Below are 24,757 nucleotides of genomic sequence, written 5' to 3' on the forward strand. Positions count from 1 at the left end.
TCTCCACAGATCAGTGCTTCAATAAAGTATCCACAGGAATCATTAAGTACCAAAAGCATCATAAAGCATAAGATAGGTATACTATAGAATATATTTTTCAGGTTTTTCAGAAAACACAAAAAACTGAACCAAATACTGAATATGTATTTATTAATAATTTCACTCAAAAATGTTATGACAATAGATGACTATTGGCATACTAATGACAATTTATGCAACATAAGAGGAAAAATGTTGTGGAAAAATTGTGGACATGGACGATGCTGCATCGATAATTGGCAGGCTCATAATCGATTATTTCTGTTTACAATTTAATGTAGGCCTAACAACATTTCTGTTTACATATTCTGTTATGTTTTGGACATTCAGGAAGTGCCATGTGCTCAGTGCTGTAGTTTTATTATTTAGTATTAGAGCACTGCAGAATGTTTGGTTTTTGAAGCTTGAAAAGCTATGAATTACATATCCTACATGGCTTTAATGGAAAAATGTATTTGACGCATCGTGATGCATCGAGATATCGAATCGAATTGAATCGCTGACGTGATAATCGTAATCGAATCGGGAGATCAGTGAAGATTCACACCTCTAGTCAACAATCAGTGCGATTACCTCATCACTTACCAATTGGGGACGAGCCCTGAATCCTGGAAATAACTTCAGTGATAGAGTGGTAGATTTTTGTTCTTCTTGAAGCAGCTGCCATTTTGAAAAGCTTGTAAAAAATTGCCTAAGTCACATTGTCTTTTGACTTAGGCAAAATAAAACGGCCTATGTCAAGAGTGGGACTTAGGCCGTTTTATTTTTTTACATTATACTAAAGGTGTAGAATCACATGACCTGTTCAACTGAGGATGTAGGCAATTTTACCAGAGGTTAGAGCTTAGATCAGGCCCAAAAAAATCAAGCCCGACCCAACCCGTGCCTGTGCACGTTCTGTCCAAGTCCGGCCCGGACCGACACATTAACTGGAATTATGAGCCAGAGCTCACAACTTTTTTAATACGTGGGCCGTTATAACTGACGTTCTCAACTACAATTCTGAGTTGTTTGAACTGCAGAAATCTGTTTAAAATGATCTTAATGAATAATGCAACAAGGACGAAGCATGTAAACTGCGCTGTTTGTTTATTCAGAATGGAATGGATTGCAAATGGATCCGTATGAAGAAAAGTACAAAAAAAAAAAAAACAACGCATTTCTCCATGAGGGCTTGCCTCGCCCTCAGGGGAGCCTATGCTTGGAGAAGTAACAAAAGAGGACGTTGAAGGCTGCTTCATGTGTCTGTTCATCGTCCAAGTCCCCGTTTTATTTGCTGTCATAGACGAGCAGCGCGCCGCACTTAATGCACTTGACAAAGCCGACACATATGTTGTCACTGCCCACGACTTATTTAAAATGGTTCCATACCTCCGACTTGCCATTATTTTAGGAAGGTGACGATATTAGGGGTGGGTGGAAAAAATAGATTTACGTACTGTATGTATCTTGATGTTTCTTGCAACAATTTTTAAATCCATTCTTTTCCCTAGAATCAATATTTATTTTTTTACCAATGATTCACCTAAATATTTTCTGTTCCTATGTGATGTGCATTCTTTTTTTTTTAAGATAATTTTTTGGACTTTTCCACCTTCATTCGACAGGACAGCTAGGTGAGAAAGGGGAGAGAGAGAGAGGGGGAAGACATGCAGGAAATCGTTACAGGTCGGATTCAAACCCTGGACCTCTGCGTCGAGGCATAAACCTCTAATTATATGTGCACCTGCTCTACCCACTGAGCCAACCCGGCCACGCGATATATTTAGAAAATTCGTTTTTTGGAAATGTCGTACTCAACTTGTGTTTTTGTTAAAGAAGGAGAAGAAAATCGCAATACTCAATGCTATTGAATGACAATACTTCTAGAATCCCAATGAATGAAAATCGCAATTGAAATCAAATCAGCACCCATGTAGCGTGAAAGAATCGAATGGGGACAAAAGCATATGGTCCCTGCCCTACAATATATCTATACATTGTATCCACCTGAGAATGCGCACATACAGAGCGAGGTGCAGATCAGTGTGAGTTTCTTTCAGGTTCATCAAAGAACCTGACAGATATCACTATATTCTCACATGATTTACAAAAGGAGGAGGAGGTAAACTGTTTTGTTACACAGGTTAAATTGTAAACAATGGCTGAAGTGTACTGTACGTAGTCCGCCTAATGAAAAGACTATCAACGCCGAGAGCAGCTTCGTGTACTGTACTCACTCTTGAGTTGTTCTATCCCCTTGGTGGCTTTGCTTAAGAGGTCTTCTGCCTCCTTCTTCATGTCCTCAGCCTTCTGGTTGATGCCGTCCAGACCTCCAGACTCCCCGCCTTGTTTCATCTGCAGCTCCTGGTACAGCTTCTCCGTGTCGTTGAGACTCTGGGAGGGGCCACACAATAGTGTTAGATGGGATTTTCCTTTATTTGCTGTCAAGAAATCCTGGTACCGTCCACAACATTTGCTTCCTTTCATACATTTTGTGGGACAAACATGACGTGTTTTCAAAATAAAAGCACAACACAACTTCCCTGCCCTCACCTACTCACCTGCTCAAGTGAGGATGCTACTTGTGTGGCGTTGTTAGCCAGTGCTACGGCGTCCTTTGCCATCTGTCTGTTCTGCTCCGTCTTGTTCCTCAGAGCTTCCACCTCCATGGAAAGGTTGTTTAAACGCATCATGACATCCATCTGCTTAATCTCCAGCTGCGTTAGCCTCTCATCCACCTAGAAAAGAATGACACATACAATAGTTAGGAATTAAGGGGGCCAAATGGAGAGATGTGGGAGAATGTAGTATTCTGATGCTGTTCCACTTCCTGCCCGGCTGTTTGAAAGCCCCGCGGCTCGCGTGAAAATAGACCTGGCGCGTATTGTTAGTGTTGGAATATCAAGCACTGAATTGAATGGTCGCGATTGCCCGCACGGGTCGCAGCGCCTCTGGAACACAGCACAGGTGGAAAACAGAAGTTAGGTGTGCTGTACCTCAACCGTAGCATTCCTGGTGCTGTTCAGGTTGTTGTTGGCCTCCTTCAGGGCTGCTCTGGCTTTCTCTATGGCCTTCTCAGACACATCCAATGCCTGCTTGGTATTATTGGCTGTATCCTTCACTGCCTCTGCTCGGCTCCTGCACAATGACACCAGAAATTAGACAGATATGAGAGAGTACTGTTACAGTTACAGTGGGGCGGCTGTGGCTCAGGTGGTAGAGCAGTCGTCTACCAACCGGAAGACCGGTGGTTAAATTCCTGGCAAGCAGTGGTTTTTGTGGCTCCCTTTTATTTGACATAATATTTGTTTGGGCAGAAGCAAAACCCTGCTCTTTCTGACAGCAAACAGGATGGTTTTGTGGGAAATGTGGTTTTGATATATATACAGTAAAAAAACAAAACAGAAAAAAACAGTAGTTTTACTTACTTGGCATCTTTAGCTTTGTCAAGCAGCTCCTTGGCTTTGCCGATGTGCTGCGAGGTTTGGTTGACGATCCCCTCGATGTTGGTGAGGTTGGAAAGGCTGTCCTTTATCTGCATGACCATTTTGTCCAGGGTGGTCTTGTTGAACGGCAGGGTGATCGACAACACCTGCAGAGCCACCTTCTCTATGCTCTCTGGATCTGCTCCCTCCTCTGGGCAGCACAAGGGAGGAAGGAGAGAAAAAAAACGCAGGAACAAAACAACATATTGAATACCAGAAAATAGATTTTTGCCACAGCAGAAGTGCTGCTGCAGTTGAACTAAAGTTACAATTCTAAGCAGACAAGTATAGTCAATAAGAATTCACTGCAATTCAAAGCAAAGGTCACCAGTTACAGCATCAATATACCAGTGAGGAAGTCTCGGATCTTCTTAATGAAATCTTTGAGCTTCTTGTTGTTGTTTTCAAAGTGGTCCTTCTTCTTCTGGGCTTTCTTCAGCGTGTTCATCGCCTGGTTCTTCACATCCTGTGTCAGAGAGGCTATATCCTGGAGCTGGACACAGGAAACCAAGATGTCAACAGAGACACTTTATACTTTGTCTCCAAGATAACATAAGAGAAGATAAGAGGATATACACCATACACTATATTCAATAAAAAAAATACCTTTCTCGCCACGCTCTGCAGCTCCTCCTTGGCAGCGTTCAGACCGTCAGTGGCGTTCCTGGCATGATTCAGTGCTGTTACAGACGTGCTCACTGTCCCATTGCATCCATGTCCTCCACATACACGATTGCCCTGGTCGTCGCGGCAACCGGCACCGCCGCATTGGCTGTCTGGGCAACTGCCATTGACACTGGCATTGCTATGACCACCACATACCTGGAGGGAGCAACAATGCATTATGGTTGACATGAAATGACTCAATGGAATAATTGAAGGCAAATCAAAGATTCCAATCCAAAGTGGAAACAGCATTGTTTTCCAATATTAATTATAGAATATATTATAGAACAGGGGTTCCCAACCTTTTTTCCTTGGCGCCCCCCCAACTTATGTCTAAGAAAAGCTGAGCCCCCTGCCTACAATTTTAAGCAAGAACAAAAATATATAGTTTTTATACAGACTTTTGTATACATTATATATTCTAGTGTATTATCATATCATCATGTGCAAATATTTTTTTTTTACCTCAACCTTAAACCAGATAAAGACGTGCGCACCCCCTGTGATCTTTGCCGCCCCCCTAAGGGGTGCCCGGACCCCAGGTTGGGAACCACTGTTAGAGAATATAATCAATATTAGAATAGAAGTATATTAATTATCCAATCAAGATTATGTGTCAGCTGCTGAAAGTAACCAACATGTTTACAAAGTCAGAAGATATAAACCATTAAATATGTGTATAAAATTTTTTTTTTTTCAAAAAAAAACAAAAAAAAAAAAAAAAAAAAGGCTTTTTTGTTTTCTAGAATTTTTTTTCTTTTTCGCAAAAGGGAGAAAAAAAAAAAAAAAAAAAAAAAGGGTTTTTGTTTTTAGTTATCCACCTCAAGATGAAAACAGAGGAAAGAAAATGGAAAATCTAAATTTCAATCTGTTTTTTTTTTTTTCATCATCCAGGATAAGCGAAATGAAGAATGCCACTGCCAACCTTGTGACTGAGGTGATGGACTTTCTTGTCCAGGTCGTGGGCTTTCTGCTGCAGCTCTGTTAAGGATTTGTTCTGAGCAGCCAGAGTGCGGAGGAACTTGTCTTTGCTGGCGTCCAGCAGGTCTTCAGTGACAGCGCGGGTTTCTTTGGACTGTTCCACGGGACTGAGAGGACCGGACACTGAAGCGTTGCATTTCTCCTCAGCCTTCACCGATTCCTGATAATACTTCTTCACTTTCTCAAACTGATCTGCAAGGAGACAGGCGAGGGTATTTATGTATGCGTGTATCATACCTAATATTAGAATTTCTTTCACAATATTTTGCAGTTGCTTGGTTGAGTTTCTCTAAATATGAATGCATCTTTATAAACTTTTCTTCTTTTTGTTGGAGGTTTTGTATCACATATATTGTAGATGTTTGCTTATGTTGTGTTTACACAGACTGTATTGTAGAGCTGTGCTCAAAATATCGTAACGGCAATATATACTCCTCTGCTGATATACCCATCAATGTGGATGCTACTGTATCAATACAGCAGCAAATGCTGGGATGGCAGTTTTGAAAAAGACACATCACCTATGGTGCAGCGCACAATAAAGCCAATAGGTGGCAGCCAAGGCCAATCCATATTACACAAAACAAAAATCCTTAAAGCATCTTAAGTTTAAAAAATATTTTATTTGGATTTAATCACTCAGGAATTGAAAACTAAGTATTTTATTTGACTTATAAGATCTCTATGGGCCTCAATTTTAAGTTAGGGCGCAATATCGTTATCTTTTTCTTGTATAAAGGCTACATTACAGTAAAGTGATGCAATTTTCTGAACTTACCATACTGTTCTAGCTTTTCAGTTATTTGCCTTAGCCCACTTAGTCATTATATCCACATTATTGATGATTATTTATCAAAAATCTCATTGTGTAAATATTTTGTGAAAGCACCAAAAGTCAACCCTACAACATCGACATCGACGTATTTGGCCAACAATATTGTGATATTTGATTTTCTCCATATCGCCCAGCCCTATTTTAAGCGTTTTAAGTTGTGCAATCCCTGTTGTACAGAATAATAAAAGAACAGCTGTTATAGTAAATTCTGTGTAGGACATGGTCATTATTCGAAATCAACATGTATCTTGATACATATCGTATCGTGAGGTTGTAGGCAAAATACCCAGCCCTACTTTACCGTCACACAATATGTTTTTAAAGCCTCACTGACTTGACTGAGTTTGCTACCTGCAAATCCGGAGGTGAGGTAGTCATCTAGCAGGCGCTGTTTCTGAGCCACAGTGGCGTTGACGTCCCTCAGCTCTCTCTCTAGGACACTCAATGTGCGTTTCAGTGCCTCTTCTTCTTGTGCTGTTGTATTTAGCTCTCGCGTGACGCCCATCAGACGCCCGTCGGTCAGTGCGATCTCAGCCCTGGAACACATAGAAGCAGGATATTTGATATAATATCCAGGCAGTTGGTGGCAGCTGACAAATCATCCTAACCAACCTTGATGAACATTCATACAATCATCACCTGAGGTCATCGATGCTCTGTCCAATCAGCTGGTGGATCCTGTCGCTGTCCTCCGTACTGATCAGATCCTGCACTTCTTTCAGCTTCCTCTCCAGCTCTTTGATGCGTGTGTCCCCGACTCCCGGCGTGACCCCGCCCTCCAGGATCTTCTGCGCGGCGTACTGGATGTGTTCCAGGTCCCTTTTGATCTGGCACACCGCATCGTCCCACTGCTGGAAGCACGGGTGACACCGGACACACTTGGGGAAGTCGCCGGTGAAGCCACGAGCGCATTCGTCACAGCGCTTCCCCGCCGCTCCCTCCCTGCACTCGCACGCCCCCGTTGATCGGTCGCACTGGGCCATCTCTGAGCCCAGCGGATGGCAGTTACACTCTGAATGGGAGGAGGGGAGTGAAGAAAGATGGGAGGGAGGACACAGAGAAGAAAACATTAAAAATGTTTTGCAGGTCCAAAAGCTGTAAAGATAGAATCTAGTCATGTCTTAAAGAAGCAGGTAGAAAGGGTTTTATAATGCAACAGATTTATCAAAAACGGGGCTGCCTGCAGCCGATACAGTCTTGGAGACGAGATGCGGTACGGGAGCGAGTCTTGTCATACATCTATGAACGGGAGTCGATGGCTAGCAGAAACAAAGTTCCTTGAGCAGAAATGGATTAAGAAAAGTGTCTTTTGAATGGCAAGTTTAGTTTCAAAGCCCTTCCAGATGGTTCTCTCCACAATAATAAAGCTATTTGCATGTACTGCGATGTGAACTGAGTTACCACCGAGCATTAAAAACTTGAAAAATATCCCTTTTAAAGTACATTTAGAAGAGATAACAAAAATGTTGATTAATTTGCGATTAATCGCGAGTTAACTAGGACACTCATGAAAATGTTTATCGATTGACAGTCCTATTTAAATCCTTAGGTTTTATTACATTATTAATGGAAAAGGCCAAGGCCAAGGACTGAAGCTGCTGCTGCTGAGTCACATTGGACTGATTGTGTGAGGCGAACGCCGGCGGATAAATTCACAAAGGGAAGCAAACATGTCCCCTTTTAATATGAAGAAACAGGGGAGTGGATTTTGGCGTGATTGGGCATGATGCAGTGGTAGACTGTTTCACAGCTTCACTAAATGTTTCTGCATAATTTATACTGTAAACAGAGAAGTCACTCATGAGTGTGCCCCATAAAGTACAGTTTACCATTCCGGTATTTGTCACAAGGTGAGTTACCTTGACACTGCAGCCGTGGGTCTCCCCAGTGGAACTGCTCACACTCAGTGCACTGTTTACCTCCAAAGCCTGGACGACACTGGCACTGGCCGGTGAACTGGAGAAGACAGAGAGAGAGACAGATACAAATATCTAATGAGTAGGAATACAAAATTAGTTTTTGTTTTCGAGTTCACTTGTGCATTCTCCATTCTCAGGCTTTTGGAGACCCTCGTGCCTCCTCACCATGTTGCAGTGAGTTCCAAGTGCGTGTCGTGGGTCGCAGCCACAGTGCTCACAGCCTCGGTCCTGACCGTAGTTCCAGTGGTTAGGAGCACACTGGTCACAGTTATGGCCGGCCACGTTCTGCCTGCAAGTGCAGGCTCCAGTCTGCCGGTCACAGTGACAGTGTCCATCGCTGCAAGCAGACTGGACGGTGCCAGCAGTCACACAGGTACAAACTGAGAAGAGGAACATATGCACAGACAGAGAGAAGACAGTAAGGTTCTGCTCTGTGTATACAGTATATGTTCCACAAGACATACATGTACTGTTTTTACATACAGTACAAATAATGAAATATAATTTTTATCTTTAAACTTCAAAGCTGAGAAACAAGTTGATGGTATATCACTCACTTAAATTTGAGTAGCTCGTATCTAAGGTAACTTACAAGGAATTTAATAATACAATGCGCTTCAAAACTTACAAGAAACCAAAGTTGGAAGCAAGATAATAAAATGTTAGCTAAAACTAAAAACAGTAGTCTTCAGATGTACCTCTGCGATCATCACTTACGTCTGCAGTCGTGGGCCAAAGCATTGCCATAGTAACCGTGTTGACAGTGTCCACAAGACGGACCGTCAGTGTGGTACAGACACTTGAGGCATCGGCCAGTCCGGGGGTCACATGAGCCGGGGTCCTTGGTGTCGATGTTGCCGTTGCACTCGCACGGGAGGCACTGCCCGCCGGGTTGCTCTGGGTTGCCATGGTAACCAGGGGCACACTGGTCACAGCGGAGCCCTAGGGGAGAAAAGGGACAACATGGCATGACTAAAGTATAGGGTCAGGTATTAAATAGCTCATTGTAGAATCAGCCACATTTCCATGATTTTGTATCAATCAGACAAGTAAAGTTGACCTACAGACCCAATCACGTTTGTGAAGAACATCCAGGTAGAAAACTCCCGTATGTACAATTTTAGATAAAAAAAAAAGAAAAAAAAAAGTGATTTAAGATTCTTTTTTGGCCATTTTTAGGCCTTTATTTTTATAGGACAACTGAAGACATGAAAGGGGAGAGAGAGGGGGGAATGACGTGCAGCAAAGGGCCGCAGGTCAGAGCCGAACCCGCAGCCGCTGCGTCGAGGGGTAAACCTCTTTATATGGGCTCGCGCTCTACCAGGTGAGCTACCCAGGCGCCCCCCGTCCATAAAATTTTACAGCGCTAAGGAAACGGGGATGAGGAACAACTGGATATACGCTCATCTCATTCATCTAAAATGAGATAAATTCACATGTTTACAGGTTGGAGATTAGGTTGGAGACCTAATTTATCTGTTGCACTACAGACTATAGAAAATAACACCACCCATATTAGCAGTCAGGCTGAACGGCGGCGAGATGTTGCTGTTCCTAACGCTAGCTTTGGTTCATCATAGATGCTAGCAAAGCAACATAGTACAGAAAATAAGAACAGCAGAAACGTCAGATAGGTCGGACCTCCGTGTTTAACTTAATATCTTAAATGTTACAGTAACGGTTGAAAATGATATCAGAAATGATCAAAGTTTCCTGATATCACATATCTCCTGTCATTTGTCTACCTGAAAGTGATTTTTGTGTTAGCGCGACGCCACGGTGATTCAGTCTACAGAAAAGATAATAGTGATCAACAAATATAGGAACATGTGTATGTTACTGCAGTGAAATAGCTTACCAGTGTAGCCTTGCCTGCAGTTACATATGATCTGGTCAGAGGTGTGGTCAGCGTGACAGGAGTGCGCATTAAAGTGATCTGAGCCGGGGTTACCAGGGCAGGGGCAGGGCCGACAGTGCTCCCCTGAACCAAGCACCGGGTTTCCAAAGAACCCATCCGCACAACTGGGAGGAATGAGGGAGACATTTACCATCAGTCTGATAACCAGGGATGGAGTTAGGTAAAGTCTGACACAGTGATCCTTACCGTTCGCAGAGGTGTCCGGCTGTGTAGTCCCTGCAGTCTCTACACTCCCCGCTGCGGGGGTCACAGATGTCTGCGTGGCCGTTACACTGACAGGGGCTGCAGCTGGGGAAGCCCCACTGGCCTGGTTGGCAGTCTGAGCACTGGCGCCCAGTGGCTCCCTGCCTGCACTGGCACTGGCCTGTAACCGGGTCACACTGGTGGCTCAATGAACCCTCTGAGTGGCAGTCACACGCTGGATGGGAGGAGGTATTTAAAGAGTTATTCACGGTTTTTCTATCGGCGGACAGAATCAGACACAAATAGTATAATAAAGTAGTTTAGTGACTCTTTTCTTCTTGGAAAGGGGCATGTGTTCAAGGTTTTTCTCCATGATTATCACATTAGCTCAATGATTTGTGTAAATAATCATCTAAGTCGAGACCGATACAAATGTGATTGGATGACCTCGAGAAAATCACTTTTTCAAAGTTCTGCTTTCACATTTTGTATTGGTATCTAAGTTTGAAATAGAGCGGAAAATAGCAACTCAGATATTTTACCTGAAAAATGCTGTCAATGTTGTGACTATGTTACAATATTAATGCTATACCAATGTTGTATTTTCATTGTAGACCAAACCAATTTTATTTTTTGGCTTAAAATTCAATGGGGCACTTTGACTTATCTTTGGGTGAAATGGAATATTATTTTGCGATTTTCTGCATCTACAGGGACATTTTGCCACAGTATCAGGGACTGAAAACATGTATATATTCTATGTCTTATGTGCTCTACCACAGAAAATAAAAGGCTCTACATATAACATTAACATTTGCTTATAAAAACATGTCAAACAGGATCTGGTTACTCGGTTTATTGCAGGATAAGAATGTGAATGAGAAACACATTATGTCATGTCAACAAAAACCAAAGAAGTAACCTCGTTAACAGACAAGCAAGGTGGTGGCGATGGCGCAGAGGATATGACATGTGCCTTTGGTGTGGGAGATCTGGGTTTGATTCCCACTGCGATACATCAACCAATGTGACCCTGAGCAAGACACTTAACCCCTAGTTGCTCCAGAGGTGTGCGACCTCTGACATATGTAGCAATTGTAAATTCGCTTTGGATAAAAGCGTCAGCTAAATGACATGTAATGTACAGATTATGTCTGTAGGTTTGCTGATGATACAGTATAATTACCCAGTCATTACTGTTGCTTAAAACAAGTGTGCTAGTCACACAGGCTACTATTTTTTTGGATCATTTTCATTAAGCTTTGGATTGACCCCGTTGGAACAGATGAGGTTGGGTAAGGGTGTTATCATGAACAGACTCACCAGTGCAGCCGTTCGCTCCAAAGCCGTAGGTTCCTGGGGCACACCGGTCACAGCGTCGACCCATCACGTTGGGTTTACAATGACAATCGCCTCCCACCTTATGACACTCACCACTGAGGGAGCCCTGAGGGTCACACTGACAGGCTGGATACAATAGAAAAAGGCAAGACAGAAAATATCGGCCAATTATTAATATTTGAAAAGCAACCAAAGATACAAACTGTCAATGGGTTTGTTTTTCGAACCCACAACCTCTAAATCTGTGCTTGTTTTGTGTGTTTCTGTTTCTACTTACACAGAGCACCATCGTGAATGATGGATGAAATACTACAGATGAGTTTGGAGCACATCTCAGCCAGGGCGGGCATCGGCGTGATCATGAAGGAATCCAGACACATGTAGCGAATCATCTCTTCCCGCCGCTGCTCTGCCTCTGGCTCGTTACCTTGGAAACCAGGAAGCTCAGTGTATTTGGGGATCAGGACCAGCTATAGGGGAAAACACTAAGGTTAAAAAAAAGTATTATACTGTACGTAAATATGCTGGGATTATGAGCCAGGGAAGCAGCATAGCCAACTTTCCTATTGCAGAGAAGACAGTACTTTTGAAAATAGATCTCACAGAGATAAAAACAACTCAAAGACACAATGTGTCAACGTTTTTTGACAGGACATCATCATGACTAAAAGGACAGATATATACTGCACTACCAAAATCAGTTTAATGTTTAAAGAAACTTGTCTTTAAAGGTGCCTTTTATTTTTTTTACTTAAAAGCTGATCCCAAGCCCAGCTAAATGTAACATTTGCATTTGTTTTTTCCCACCACTAGGGGGAAACCTCATGGCACATGAAGCCCTAAGCAACATGCACAGACGGTCACCTTTTTCTCAAACCAGTTCTCTGTAGTAAAAAGTCTCAAGTAAAAGTCCTGCATTAAAAATGTTACTTAGGTAAAAGTATGTATCATCAGTAAAACGTACTTAAAGTATTAAAAGTAAAATCACTCAATGCAGAAAAACATGTGTTATACTAGTATACATCATTTGACTATTATTACTCATAATGTAAAAGCAGGATTGTACTGTTGTAGTTGGTTGAGGTGGAGCTGATTTTGAACTATTTATTTTTAATTTTTTATATATATTATTTTTTGGGTCTTTTCCACCTTTAATGGACAGGACAATGAGAAATGGGAGAGAGAGGGGGAAGACATGCAGGAAATTGTCACAGGTCGGACTCAAACCCTGGACTTCTGCTTCAAGGCATACACCTTTAAATATATGTGCGATTGCTCTACCCACTGGCCCAACCCGGGCACAGATTTTGAACTATTTTATATAGGACTGCAACTAATGATCGATTGATTGTTTGGTGAAAACAGCGAGAAATGTTCTCAGAGCCCATAGTGGCACCGTCACAATGTCAAACCACTAGTAAAAAATTCTAAACTAAAATTTCAAATATTAAAAGGAAAAACAGCAAATCTTCAGATTTGAAGCTGGAACCATAAATGTTTTTACATGAAAATTACTTGAACGATTACCAAAATAGTTGCCAATTAATTTTAACTAATCGATTAATCAACTTTTCATATCAGCTGCACTTGTACATGCTGTTGGGTAGTTTAATGGATAGCAAAACCTCATTTTTCAGAAGCTCTTTGTATGTTTTGAATGAAAAAAATCTTAATTTGTAAAGTAACTGGTAACTAAAGTCAAATAATTGTAGTGATGTAAAAAAATACAATATTTCCCCTTTGTAAATGTATAGGAGCAGAAGTAGAAAGTGACATGAAAAGAAAAGACTCAAGTAAAGTACCTCACATTTGTATTTAAGTACAGCACTTGAGTAAATGTACTGAATTACATTCCACCACTGCTGCACCATTCAAACCGACATAGAGGTAGATAATGAGGGTGGGGGGGGCTAATAGTCTTGGCTCACCGAGTCAATAAGAATGAAAGCAGTGAGATGTCTGTGTGTGACCCTGTGGCGCTGGAACCTGATTGACACCACGTAACGATTACTGGGCTCGAAACAGAATGGCCTGGGCATCTGGATGTATCTGGAAAAACATAACATACAAAAACACAACATACTGTACATAAGTCAAAGGCGAAGATTTTCACAAAGCTTATAAAGTGACAAGTACTAGATCTTGTGCGCTTGTGTGGGGCCGGGACGTGGTGGCAGCTGGCTAAGCAAGGTAGTCCACATGTTCCTCCGCCAAGTACGGCTTTGACTTTTGCCCCAAAATTATATTCGAAGATCATTTGTTTATTAATATTAATATTCAAATATATTCGAACATTTATTTTGACCATTAAATGCCTTCAGTAAGACCTATATTAGTATCAAACTTAAGTTTTTTTTAAAATTAAAAGTCAGACCCTGGATTAAACACAAACAGTATGCTTTCGACAGGAACTTTTTTCACAAAAGCGACTAGCGACAAATCTGGCGACTTTCTGTAGAAAAAAGTCGCCAGTATTGTCCAGCGAGCACACGAGGTATTTCTCTCCTGTGGCCACCAAAACAGTCACCTCTCTCTTCTGTTCTGTGACTGAGGAGCAGCCCATCACTCCCCTCTGCACTCTCTCCTCATGTGCAGCAGCACTGAGCAGGCAGGTAGAAAGGGGAGGGGGGACAGGGTGTGGGATAGGATAGGGTAGGTAGGAGAGACAGCGGCACGCAACGGGAGAAAGACGCCGCTGAGCTGGCCTGGCCGTGGCCTGGCCCTGGGCAAGCCAGCCTTCTTTGAGAATTAGGGGGGAATGCAACGCTACCAAGCCACGGCCGAGAAACGGGTGTCGCCGTGACGTGTAGTTACATTTTGAAATGCGTGAAAAAGCCTCGGGATCTGAATTGAAAATGTTTACAAGCAAACACATTTAAAAAAAATAATGCCCATAACAGCCTAATATTCGTTCGAATGTCATTATTTGGACTGATGCCAAGCCTTCGAGCATTTTTGCCAAGAACTTATGACTGTACTTATGACTGTAATATTGTAAACTAAACAACACAATACAAAGGTATACATTTTTTTTATATTTCAGTTAAAGGTCCAATGTGTAGGAATTTCTCCCATCTAGCGTTGGGATCATATATCGCAATCAACTCTCTGGCACCACGCAGTTCAAAGTACGTATTACAGCTACGGTAGTTTTCAATCTCCTTTTTCTTTTTCTGGGCGAAGAAGAAGACTCCTGTTCCTGAAATTTGATTTTGAATACGTGTGGTCCTCCATGTTTCCTTCTTCAAACTTGCAGGGGCCGGGAAGCTACGATAGCCATTAGCAGCATTAGCAGCACCTGTGAGTTTATAACGTGACTGCGAAACATGAAAGACGGAGCAGTATGTCGTGTATGTCCCGTACCGGCTAATGTATTTCAAGATGGTGCATGAATATGGAGCGTCTACCCCAGTTCATGCGAATGCAAATGTAAAATTTCAAGCAAAAAGGAATATTTGGAGTTTATGGTGGTGGTAAATATTCTTGAAAAAGGACAAGTTTGTGAACAGGCAACACAGATTTTTGATAATGAACAACTAAAAACGTTACACACCGGACCTTTAAAGAAAGTTGAATTTCAACTGAACAGAAATAGTACATTTCAACTTGGTATTTGTTGACTATGATGTTTTGGTGGTAGGTAATTTCCTACATCCATATCTGATTTGTTTGTCTATTCCTGAAGGAACCACAGTTCACCAGAGGCAACTAGATCAACCCTCTACCTGTGTGGGGCTTCCACCCCTGTGTCTGTGTTTTGGGCTCATTTTGCTAATTGGTTTTGGCTGATGGACCAACCACAGAAGAGAACGGAAGGCAAGCTACGGTCCACTGAGACAGCCAGATCCGGGCAGGGCATGACCTCTTAGTTCCAGATGAGTTCAGACTCTGAAAGGCTTTTCAGCAGATTGAAATTGAACAGTCTTACAGTTAGGCTCGCCCTGTTTTTTTTATCCTTTATCCTACTCTTGCTTCCTTAATTTCAATAATATCAAGAATATTTAACAAATTAATCCAGTCTGATCTGCAGTAATCTGTCTGATGTGTTGACTTTGCAACAGTGCAATACGCTTTTCATATCAGAAGATCAACCTGAGGTAAAAAAAAGGCACTGTAATGGTTTCATGATTTAATGATCTTCCTGTTCAAGAAGATATTTTAGTCTATTAACAAGCTTTTGAAAAACGGAGCAACGTGAGAACAGGGAAAAGTAATTTTGATTTGTCAATGTGTTCAGAAAGGCCGATGAAAAAAGCTTTGCTTTGAAATCTCTCATTCATATTAATGGCATACTATTATCTTAATTATCTTTGATTCTTTATAAATAGGGGGTAAAATAAAGTGATAACAGATTCAATGAACCTGCACCAGATGTATGAGGGTGGATATACAACCTCTGGGCCAGACTGTACCGTTCTCTGCTGCTCATCAGTTTTTTTCCCACTCTAAACTTCAGTAAACAAAGCTGCTGCCTTCCTTTCATATCACTGTAGGGGATTCTTACACAGGCTTTATAGCATGTTTGCCTTCCTATCAGTAAATCAATATTAAAAAACACCGCAGGGTACGGTGAAATAAGAATACAATGCAGGCTTGACTCATACAGAGAATACTGTACAAGCCAGGGCAGGTTTAAATGACAACAATGTAATGATGCAATTCTTCCTGAGCAATAAAACAACACAAACCCTATCAACACCTGGGATAATTTAATAAAGCCTTTAGTGACATTTTAGTCACACTGTTGGGCATAATGATAAGCACACTCATCTTTAGAATGCTTTGCCATAATACTAAAATAGTTAAAATTGTAGAAAATTCGTCAGATTGTTCACATGCACAGACCTTATCATGTCATTGCATTGAATAAAGTATCTATCTATCTATCTATTTATCTATCTATCTATCTATCTATCTGCAGATACACATACATGATATTGAAACATTTATTTTTAAATTTTTAACTAAACAAGTCAGTGCAACATATGCACAGCAGATATATTTACATAGGACTGAACATAAATATACTCACAACAAACAGTAAACTGAAAAAGAAAATTGCAGAAAAAATATATAGAAAAAAAAGAGGTGCTCACGTGGTCTTTTTATAATGCTTACTTTATGATTGAAGTGGTAACAATAAAGCATTAAGGTGTTTGGCCAGGTGGCGCATATGTTGGCCAATTAGCTCATGTAGTGTTTAGAAATGGCAAACATGTGACTTTATGTCAGATTGTTGTGTCTTATGCAGAGAACCGTGTTCAGTGCATTTAAAAAGGGCCATTTCGAATTGCAAAATGTGTGTAAAGCAGAAAATGTGTTTAGACTTTTGGAGACTTGAGAAGAAGTTTTGCTCTCTGTGTGTCAGTTTAAATAATTGTGCTATGCATGTCATTTTAGTGTGTTAGCAATTGGAAAAAACTGTAAATGTCTACAAGTTTTGGTACCTGTTGCGGTGCGGCAGGGTCACTGTATAGAGCTGTTCAGTTGGTAGGAGGTTTCCACACCGGAGACTGGACGGCAGCATTACAGATGTTATACTAACTATAGCCTCCCAGTCCTCTGTGGACTACACACACACACACACACAGGCTTAGTTCAAAAGACCTTTCAATAAGAGTCTTACATCAATCTGGTAGGTCACGGTACACACACATACCTCAGGTTCGTAGCGGATCATGATGTCGTACTCCATGGCGTAGGGGATGTTGTCGATAGTGAACACCAGGCCGGCACCATCTTTGACACGGGCGAAACCAGGTCCTGTCCACGTCACCATGTGGCTGGGAGTGTGCTCTCTATGAACGGGCCTCACATCCGGCTGAGAGAGAGAGAGAGAGAGAGAGAGAGAGAGAGAGAGAGAGAGAGAGAGACAGATTACCAAAGAATAATTATCTTATTCAACTACACCTCTCCTTTATACAGTACTTTATACAGTATATACTTCTACAATCTGTGTTTTTCTGTAACGACATGCCCTGGACACTGTGTTCTCGAATTTTTTAGGTGATGTCTAATGAATGCTCTGTAGTGTTTAGTTATCGACTGGCTGATCTGAAGGCACTGTTTGATGTTGCCAGCAGAGTCAGGTGTTTAGTTAATATAGTTTAAGAATTTGGCTTTGTGTTTACAGTTTTGAGAAAATGGGTGAGGGTTTTAAGAAATGTGTCTTAGCAATCAAGAAAAACTGTATTACAGTAACATCATGCTAATACCCTTCAATTGTTCTGTATCCGGTCAAACCATAAATCAAACTAGTGAGTCAATCAAAGCAAGTATCCTACTGTTTGTTGAAGCTGGCGGATACGTCTCAGCGCTGCCCGATGTTGCTGCGAGTTGGTGATGCGACGGTGACGTCGGTGCCTCCTCAGCTGGTTGCTGAGGTGCTGAACACAGTCGGTCTCTGCTTGAGGACGAACTTTGCCCTGAGAGGAGACAGGAGGCAGGAGAGGAGAGGAGAGGAGAGGAGAGGAGAGGAGAGGAGAGGGAGAGGGAGAGGAGAGGAGGAGGAGAGGAGGAGAGGAGAGAGAGGAGAGGAGAGGAGAGGAGAGGAGAGGAGAGGAGAGTTCATGAGGGTTTGTGTCAATCATACAGTAGATAATGTAGAACATTTTACGGCTGCACTTCTTGCAACATAGAGGGGCTCATCCTTTCTCGTTCCAAAAGTGAAAATGACAAGACAGAGCCCAAAGAGCCATGGTGTGCTGAAATTGCCAGAGCGTGACAGAGAGAAACAAAGAATGTGAGGCAGTGTGTTCCTCCGTGCTTGTGTGTGTGCGTGTTGTACGTGTTAGTAAGTGTGTTTGCCCCGCTGCAATAATTAGTTGTGACATTTCGGTATCTGCCACTGTCGGGTGTTTTTATGGGTCACTTCAGCTGCAGAGTTGGAATTCTGTACAGAAATGCAGGACTTTGACTGTATCCTGCATTGCCTGTACCTCTTTTTTGCCAGCAGTGCACCCCCTAAAGACAGCAGCCTCATATGTCAAAGACACTTCTCCTCTTGCTCAGTGTCTTGCACCTTTTCTCATAACATTCTGAAGTCAGTACTTGCCTTTTTTTTTTTTTTTTACACATTCCTGTAATCCCGATGTTGTAAGTGTGGACTGCCTGAGCTTGCCCGAAGGGCTGAATTGGGAAGTGGAGGGGGCAGACGATGAAAGAGACAGACAGAGACAGTAAAGAATGTGAGAAAGCAGGTAGAGATGGTAGAGGATAGCGACAGTGATGCAGACTGATGAGATGAGTGTGTGACAGCAGGAACAGGCCTGTCTCTTTGCTGTTACAGGTTGGATGAGGGGAGCTTAAAGAGAATATTATTAGATATCAGTGTTGTGTTTTGAATAAATATCAGTTTACAGGTTATAAACAGGAGAAAACATTTGAAGGATTTTGCGCTAGCTGACTATGCAAACTGTTATAGTAAAATGTTGTACAATATAATTTAAAATAATCAAAGGTTAATATTGCAAAATAGGACATATTATCTCTAAAGGCCTTAACACATCAGCAGCGTTTTTTTGTGCTATTAATTTGCGCGTCAATATGTTTTTTTTCGAACAGTTGTTTTTTGTCACGTACTTTCACACAGGCCATGAACAGTACGCGGAAATAATGGGACGTAATCCCTTTTCAACAACACTGAGGCACTGAGACGAACAAGACGAAAAACGTTACTCCTTTCAACCTTGACAAAGGCAGCACACACCAGAGCCAGTCTTTTTTTCTTACCTTTCATAATAATAAAAGTCCTAGACTGCCCATTTGTTTACCTGCCGGTATGAATATTCCCAGTTGAGCATTATGCCTTTTCCTGTCATTCATTCGTAATGCTCCCAGGGCTAGATTTATCAAGCCGTTTGCGCCTGTTTCCAGGCGCTAATTGGTCGCAAAGACGGACGTGACCGATGCGGGCTATTTACAAACAGGGCGCACTTGGGTAAAATCACAGATTGTCTGCCACATGAACGAGAAGAGACAAGTTGCGCTTTCAATATGCATTTGTGGGAGGGTCGGGGAAAAAGTGGAGTTCCACCCAAAAAGGTGGGAGGATAAGCGCAAAGTGCACCTAATTATATATTCCGTGGTATTTACAAAGACTGTCAGTAAGAGCGCGCCTCTATTCTGCGGGGGAAATTCGACCTGTGGCCCTTTGCTGCATGTCATCCCCCCCCCCTCTCTCTCCTCTTTAATATCTTCAGCTGTCCTATCAAAAAAAGATCCTGAATCATAGGGACATGAAATGTGAATTGGCGAGCTAGTAGTGTGCTCACCGGCAGTGCAGAGTCACCGGGGGAGTGTCCAGTGGCGTCTTCTGCCTCGTATTTGTAGTAGTCCAGCGGCGCACAGAAATACCCAGGTTGAACCTCTGAACACTGTCGACCAATCAGGTGTCTCCTGCAGTCACACTGGCCACTCTCCATCATGCACCTTAAGTAACAGACATAGGCCCGTTTAAATTAAAACAAAGACCTGCAAAGTACAACTAATCTCTTTATCATAAGTATATGTTTAAAGATAGACGTATAACATTTTGAAAATCTATACCTGTTGTTGAAGGCTCCACCGAAGTCACAGTCGCATGGTCTGCAGCCGGCCAAGTCGTTACTGAGCCCCCAGTATTCAGGCTACAGGGATGGAAAAGAAATCTCAAAACCAGGATGTACGGTGACAAGTCAAGTGTGTAGGTTTTACACTTGGCACTGTGTCTAGGCTCTGTTGTCCTTGTACAGCTTAGTCAGTTGTTACTATGTAATATAGTAGGCGTGATCAATGGGCATAGTTCAAATGACTCTGTACGCAATTGGATAGTCCTTCAACCAATCAGACCAACGATCCGGTTGACGTACTTTGCGACAGCGGCATCAATGGGTTGCTGCGCTTCGGTGGCCGCCATGTTGAATGTAAACAAAAAGCTGCTTGCTGTCGCTTCTCTATCGTCATCGTGTTAAACCCGCCAACAGCGCGCCGTGTGGATAAGCCAGTTTGTGATTGGTCCCCGCAGATTTGTAACAGAAGCAGGATAGAAGAATGTACAGGAAAGCCTCCACTTCTGAGTCAGTCACTTTGACAGCGTGACAAGGTAAACAGTTCAGGTCAACTGTGTGGTGACACAATTGCTTTCAATTGTGCAAGATGTTACAAAATGTTAAAACATTACATTTTGCTGTAAGTGCAACTGATCTGTGGGGGAAATGTTGAGTCTCCATAAATTATAGAGTGTGGTGTAGACTGACTCTATCTGTAAAGTGTCCTGAGATAACTTTGGTCATGATTTCACACTATAAATAAAATTGAATTGAATTGTAAAAAATACACACCTGGCAGTGCACCAACCAAACTGCCTAACTCTCTATTTTCTCAGATTTTTTTCTTCTTTAAATATGCTTCAACAAGGACAATTATGAATGCTAATTAACAGCCATGAGTATGATCTTTTGGTCTAAAAACCCAAAATTAGCAACAGATTTTATATATTAGGGTGACCATATTTTGATTTCCAAAAAAGAGGACACTCGCCCGGCCTCGAGACACAAATTCCGACAGGCTTCTCAGAGGTTAATGAACATGCTTTATTATTCCTCAATTGTGCAAAAATAACTTCTGTAATAAAATAAAATAGAATCTGTAACAACCTACAATAATAGCTCTCTTTTAAAATAAATAAATAATATGAAATGATGTTCTAAATATGACCTCTTCTGTGTTATAAAATCCAGCTTCAACAAAATATCTCTTAATACCTTTTCAATGTAATAAGATAAATAATAAAGACACTGAAATATATGTGCCAGCTTTGCACACGGTGCACTCCGCCTCCCACTTGTCCGGTCCCGACAGCGGAGGCTCCACGCAGAGCATTCGCCGTATATCCTACTAAGTGGCCTGATGTTTATACTTGTGCGCTGGTGTGTGCGTCAAGCCGGCATGTGTGTGTGGGGAGTGGGTGATAGAGCGAGGGAGAAGTGAGAGAGTGACTGATTATCTTCAGAGTGAGTAGTGACGGCGAGCGAGTACGACTCTATAGAGTCATAGTGAGAGAAATGCTGCTCCGCTGTCTGCTCTGGTCCTTGTGTATGTGCGCGTCGCAGAGCCGCTTGCAAAGCAGCCTCTCGAGAACTACGTCACACAACAAATTACCGTTGTATTGTGTGCAAAGTGCCACTCAATTTAAGTACACGCTTAATGGTCCCATGAAAAACAGTGAAAACCGGACATTTTCATGAATTTATAAAAACAACCTGGACGCCCCGGACAGTAGGTAAAAAGTGGACATGTCCGGGCAAAAAAGGACGTTTGGTCACCCTATTATATATATATTTATATGTATATGAAGAACAGTTGTTACTAACCAGACACTGGCTGCAGTAGCGACCAGTGACATATCTTTTGCAGGAGCAGTCCCCACTGATCTGGTCGCAAGGAGCTCCCATCATGATGATGCCACGAGGGTCACAGTTGCAAGCTGATGGAGACACACACACACACAGAATAAGATCGTGGCTGATGTGCTATTTACAGATCTTAAATGCAGATTATGTGGTTTTGTATTCAAAAACACCATAAATCCATTTTCATCCCTGTTCAAACACAAAGTGTTTTCAGTGGTAGACAAACACACACACACACACACACACACATACGTACGCTGACAGCCCAGCGGGTCGTTCTGGCTGAGTCCGTAATAACTTTCCTTGCAGTCGTCGCAGCGCGTGCCTTTGACATTGGCTTTGCAGCGACACTGTCCCGAGATCATGCCCATGTCCAGGTCGGTGTGACTGTCACACACTCCTCCCTCCGTTGATCCGACTGGGTCACAGTCACAGGCTGGAGGTGGGGGGGAAAAAAATGAGAGGCAAAAACAAAATGGCATAAATGGGAAACTTGAACAGACAGAGAAGAGAGCAATGAGAACACTATTTTGAGAAGCTTTTAGGTTCATGATGCACATAAGATCTGCAAACTGACACTTAAAAATGGTCGTCATTAATACCCTTGACATACATAATGTTAATTATTGTCACAACACGGGGTGTATGTGCATGTAACTCTTTGTAATACTTTGATTGAAATACAGACTCAAGGATTTCAGGCATTCAGGCTGATCATCAATAGGCTAAATGACACAAAATAAGAATATCCTCGAGTAGAGGTGTGACGAGATCTCGTCCCACGCGAGATTATAACGTGACGAGATTTCTCGAGGTAAAAAGTGTCTCGCGATATCACTACACAAGTGCAGAGGAGCAGCCATGAGTCTGACTTGAACCTCGAAATTAGCATAAAAATCCCCACGCCCGTTCTCTAAAGTTGATTCCGAGTTAACTTTTGCAGAGCGTAGCGGAAGAATAACGCTGCCTGTAAAACTCAGCATTAGAACATTAGAGAGTACCGCCTCTCTCTCTCTCTCTCTCTCTCTCTCTCTCTGTCTCTCTTAGCCGAGACACACGCTGTAGCGTGCAGTTCACTGTGGCGCTGTCTCGCGCAGACAACTCTTTCTCTGTCCTTTTTAAAATGAGTCGGGAAGCGGACAGCAAAACCTAACTTTACTTTTAATGATATTACACAAAGAGCAATGTCCTCCCTTCGTCCTATAATGGTCATAAATCGATAATAGAGTAGCCTACTTCTGTATTTACTGCTGCAATGAATAAAATGCAGAGGAGGAGATAAGCGCATATGTCTTCACAAACATCATCTGTTGAGTGTTTGATGGTCATTTATTTGTGCTTTAGAAAGTAATCAATGTGAAACAATAGTAAAATAAGCTTCATTTCTCTGTCTACTGGACAATGACAAATTCAAGTAGCCTATCAAAGCAACTGGTCTCAACTACTGCCAGAAAACGCTGGGTTACATTGTAACCTTGGTTCTCTGAGTGAAAAGACTATCTCTCCACAATACATATGGAAAAAGGAACGGTGTAACTGTTAGTTATACATTTGAGTTCATTTGAGTTTGTGGCAAAACCTTTCAGTGTTCGTTTTTGATTTTGTGACTTTCGATTGAATAAAGGACTAGAGCTGAAGATCTTTGCCGAAACGCGACGGTTCGGTCTTAATTTCTATAATTTTACACGGGCTCGGGCTCGCGCTCCGGGTTGCGCGGTAAATGAGCGGTCCGGTGATGTGTTTCGATTAGCGCGAAAATGGATGCTGAGGAGGTGAAACGGAGGCTGGCCTCTGGAGGACTTATTATATTTCTTTGTTCCAACTTCCAAGTGGCCTATAGCCTACGTTAGTCATGAATAAATGATGTAATTTTTTTTATAAATGACTCAATTATTGACAAAAGGTAAAAGAGCTGTGTGCGTGCGAACATTTGAATAATGTCGGGCTGTAACCAGGTTCGGGCTTTTAAAAAGCTGTCAATCGAAATGTACTTGTCAGGCCGAATTCTGTTGGGCTTGGGCCTTGTCGGGCCTAACTTTTAAGGCCCAATTACAGCTCTATAAAGGACAATTTTTCATTCATTAAAGTTTTTTTTATTTTATTTTTTTTTTAATAGTGTTAAATCTTGTCTCGTCTCGTAAACCCAATCTGGTGTCTTGTCTCATGAGCTGGGGGTCTCGTCACACCCCTATCCTTGAGGCAACAGGAAACAAATGAAACTGTTACAACCCACTGGCTGGAAGATTTCTTTCCAAATGTTTCAGTGAAAATAAGATTTTTTTTACTCAATACTGAATTTAATTGCAATGCCATTTATTGCAGTGTTACAGTGAATATCCACATAACGGCTGGAAACATTTTGTTAAAAAGAACAAATGACTCACCTATGCAGACCTGTGGGTCCCTGACATCCCTAATAGGGTCTTGGTAGTAGAAAGGTTTGCACATCTCACAGTTGCGTCCCATGGTGTTATGCAGACAGTCGTCACACACTCCTCCGCTGATGTTGCCCGTGGCCAAATACACAGCCATGTCGAAGTGGCAATGGCTTGAGTGGCCGTTACAATTGCACTCTGGAGACACAAGCAAGAAAATAAACAAATAAATGCTAATTAGACGCACACAAACATTACCTAGATAGACTATAAGAGGTAACCACAAAGTCCCCAGTAGCAGTTACACAGTTACTCATCACATCAGCTCCTGTCATCCTCCTTAACACTTTAAAAGTAGCAGACAGTTTAATGAACCAAGGAGAGACTTCAGGATGTTTTTCTGAAGGAACAATTTACAGTAGGCCTGCAACTAACGATTATTGTCATTGCTGATTAGAGTAATGTGTTGATTTTTTTCTTGATTATTCGATTAGTTGTTTGGTCTATAAAATGTCAGAAAATGGTGAAAAATTTTGTTTCCAAGACCAAAGATGACATCCTCAAATCTCTTGTTTTTCTCACAACTCAAAGATATTCAGATTACTGTCACAGAGGAGTCAAGAAACTAGAAATATTCACATT

At 42.0% G+C, this 24,757-nt stretch overlaps 1 protein-coding gene across 3 annotated transcripts in view; it reads right to left on the reverse strand.

The window, feature by feature from the left end:
- lamb2l (laminin, beta 2-like) overlaps nt 1-24,757 on the reverse strand; it is a 65,652-nt gene that overhangs the window by 802 nt on the left and 40,093 nt on the right. For all 3 annotated transcript variants that reach the window (XM_039801162.1, XM_039801163.1, XM_039801161.1), the window contains 25 exons: nt 24,125-24,313; nt 21,997-22,176; nt 21,702-21,814; nt 19,897-19,976; nt 19,623-19,779; nt 17,634-17,774; nt 17,009-17,170; nt 16,797-16,918; nt 13,278-13,398; nt 11,627-11,819; nt 11,332-11,475; nt 10,012-10,243; nt 9,766-9,929; nt 8,625-8,849; nt 8,073-8,287; nt 7,848-7,944; nt 6,628-7,000; nt 6,340-6,524; nt 5,098-5,345; nt 4,113-4,328; nt 3,855-3,999; nt 3,450-3,657; nt 3,018-3,159; nt 2,583-2,759; nt 2,259-2,415 (listed from right to left, as the gene is read on the reverse strand). In XM_039801162.1, coding sequence (XP_039657096.1) covers nt 2,259-2,415; nt 2,583-2,759; nt 3,018-3,159; nt 3,450-3,657; nt 3,855-3,999; nt 4,113-4,328; nt 5,098-5,345; nt 6,340-6,524; nt 6,628-7,000; nt 7,848-7,944; nt 8,073-8,287; nt 8,625-8,849; nt 9,766-9,929; nt 10,012-10,243; nt 11,332-11,475; nt 11,627-11,819; nt 13,278-13,398; nt 16,797-16,918; nt 17,009-17,170; nt 17,634-17,774; nt 19,623-19,779; nt 19,897-19,976; nt 21,702-21,814; nt 21,997-22,176; nt 24,125-24,313 — 4,386 coding nt within the window. The remainder of the gene's footprint in view (nt 1-2,258; nt 2,416-2,582; nt 2,760-3,017; nt 3,160-3,449; nt 3,658-3,854; nt 4,000-4,112; nt 4,329-5,097; nt 5,346-6,339; nt 6,525-6,627; nt 7,001-7,847; nt 7,945-8,072; nt 8,288-8,624; nt 8,850-9,765; nt 9,930-10,011; nt 10,244-11,331; nt 11,476-11,626; nt 11,820-13,277; nt 13,399-16,796; nt 16,919-17,008; nt 17,171-17,633; nt 17,775-19,622; nt 19,780-19,896; nt 19,977-21,701; nt 21,815-21,996; nt 22,177-24,124; nt 24,314-24,757) is intronic.

Source organism: Perca fluviatilis, chromosome 5, assembly GCF_010015445.1.
Source record: "Perca fluviatilis chromosome 5, GENO_Pfluv_1.0, whole genome shotgun sequence".
Taxonomy (NCBI): Eukaryota; Metazoa; Chordata; class Actinopteri; order Perciformes; family Percidae; genus Perca; species Perca fluviatilis.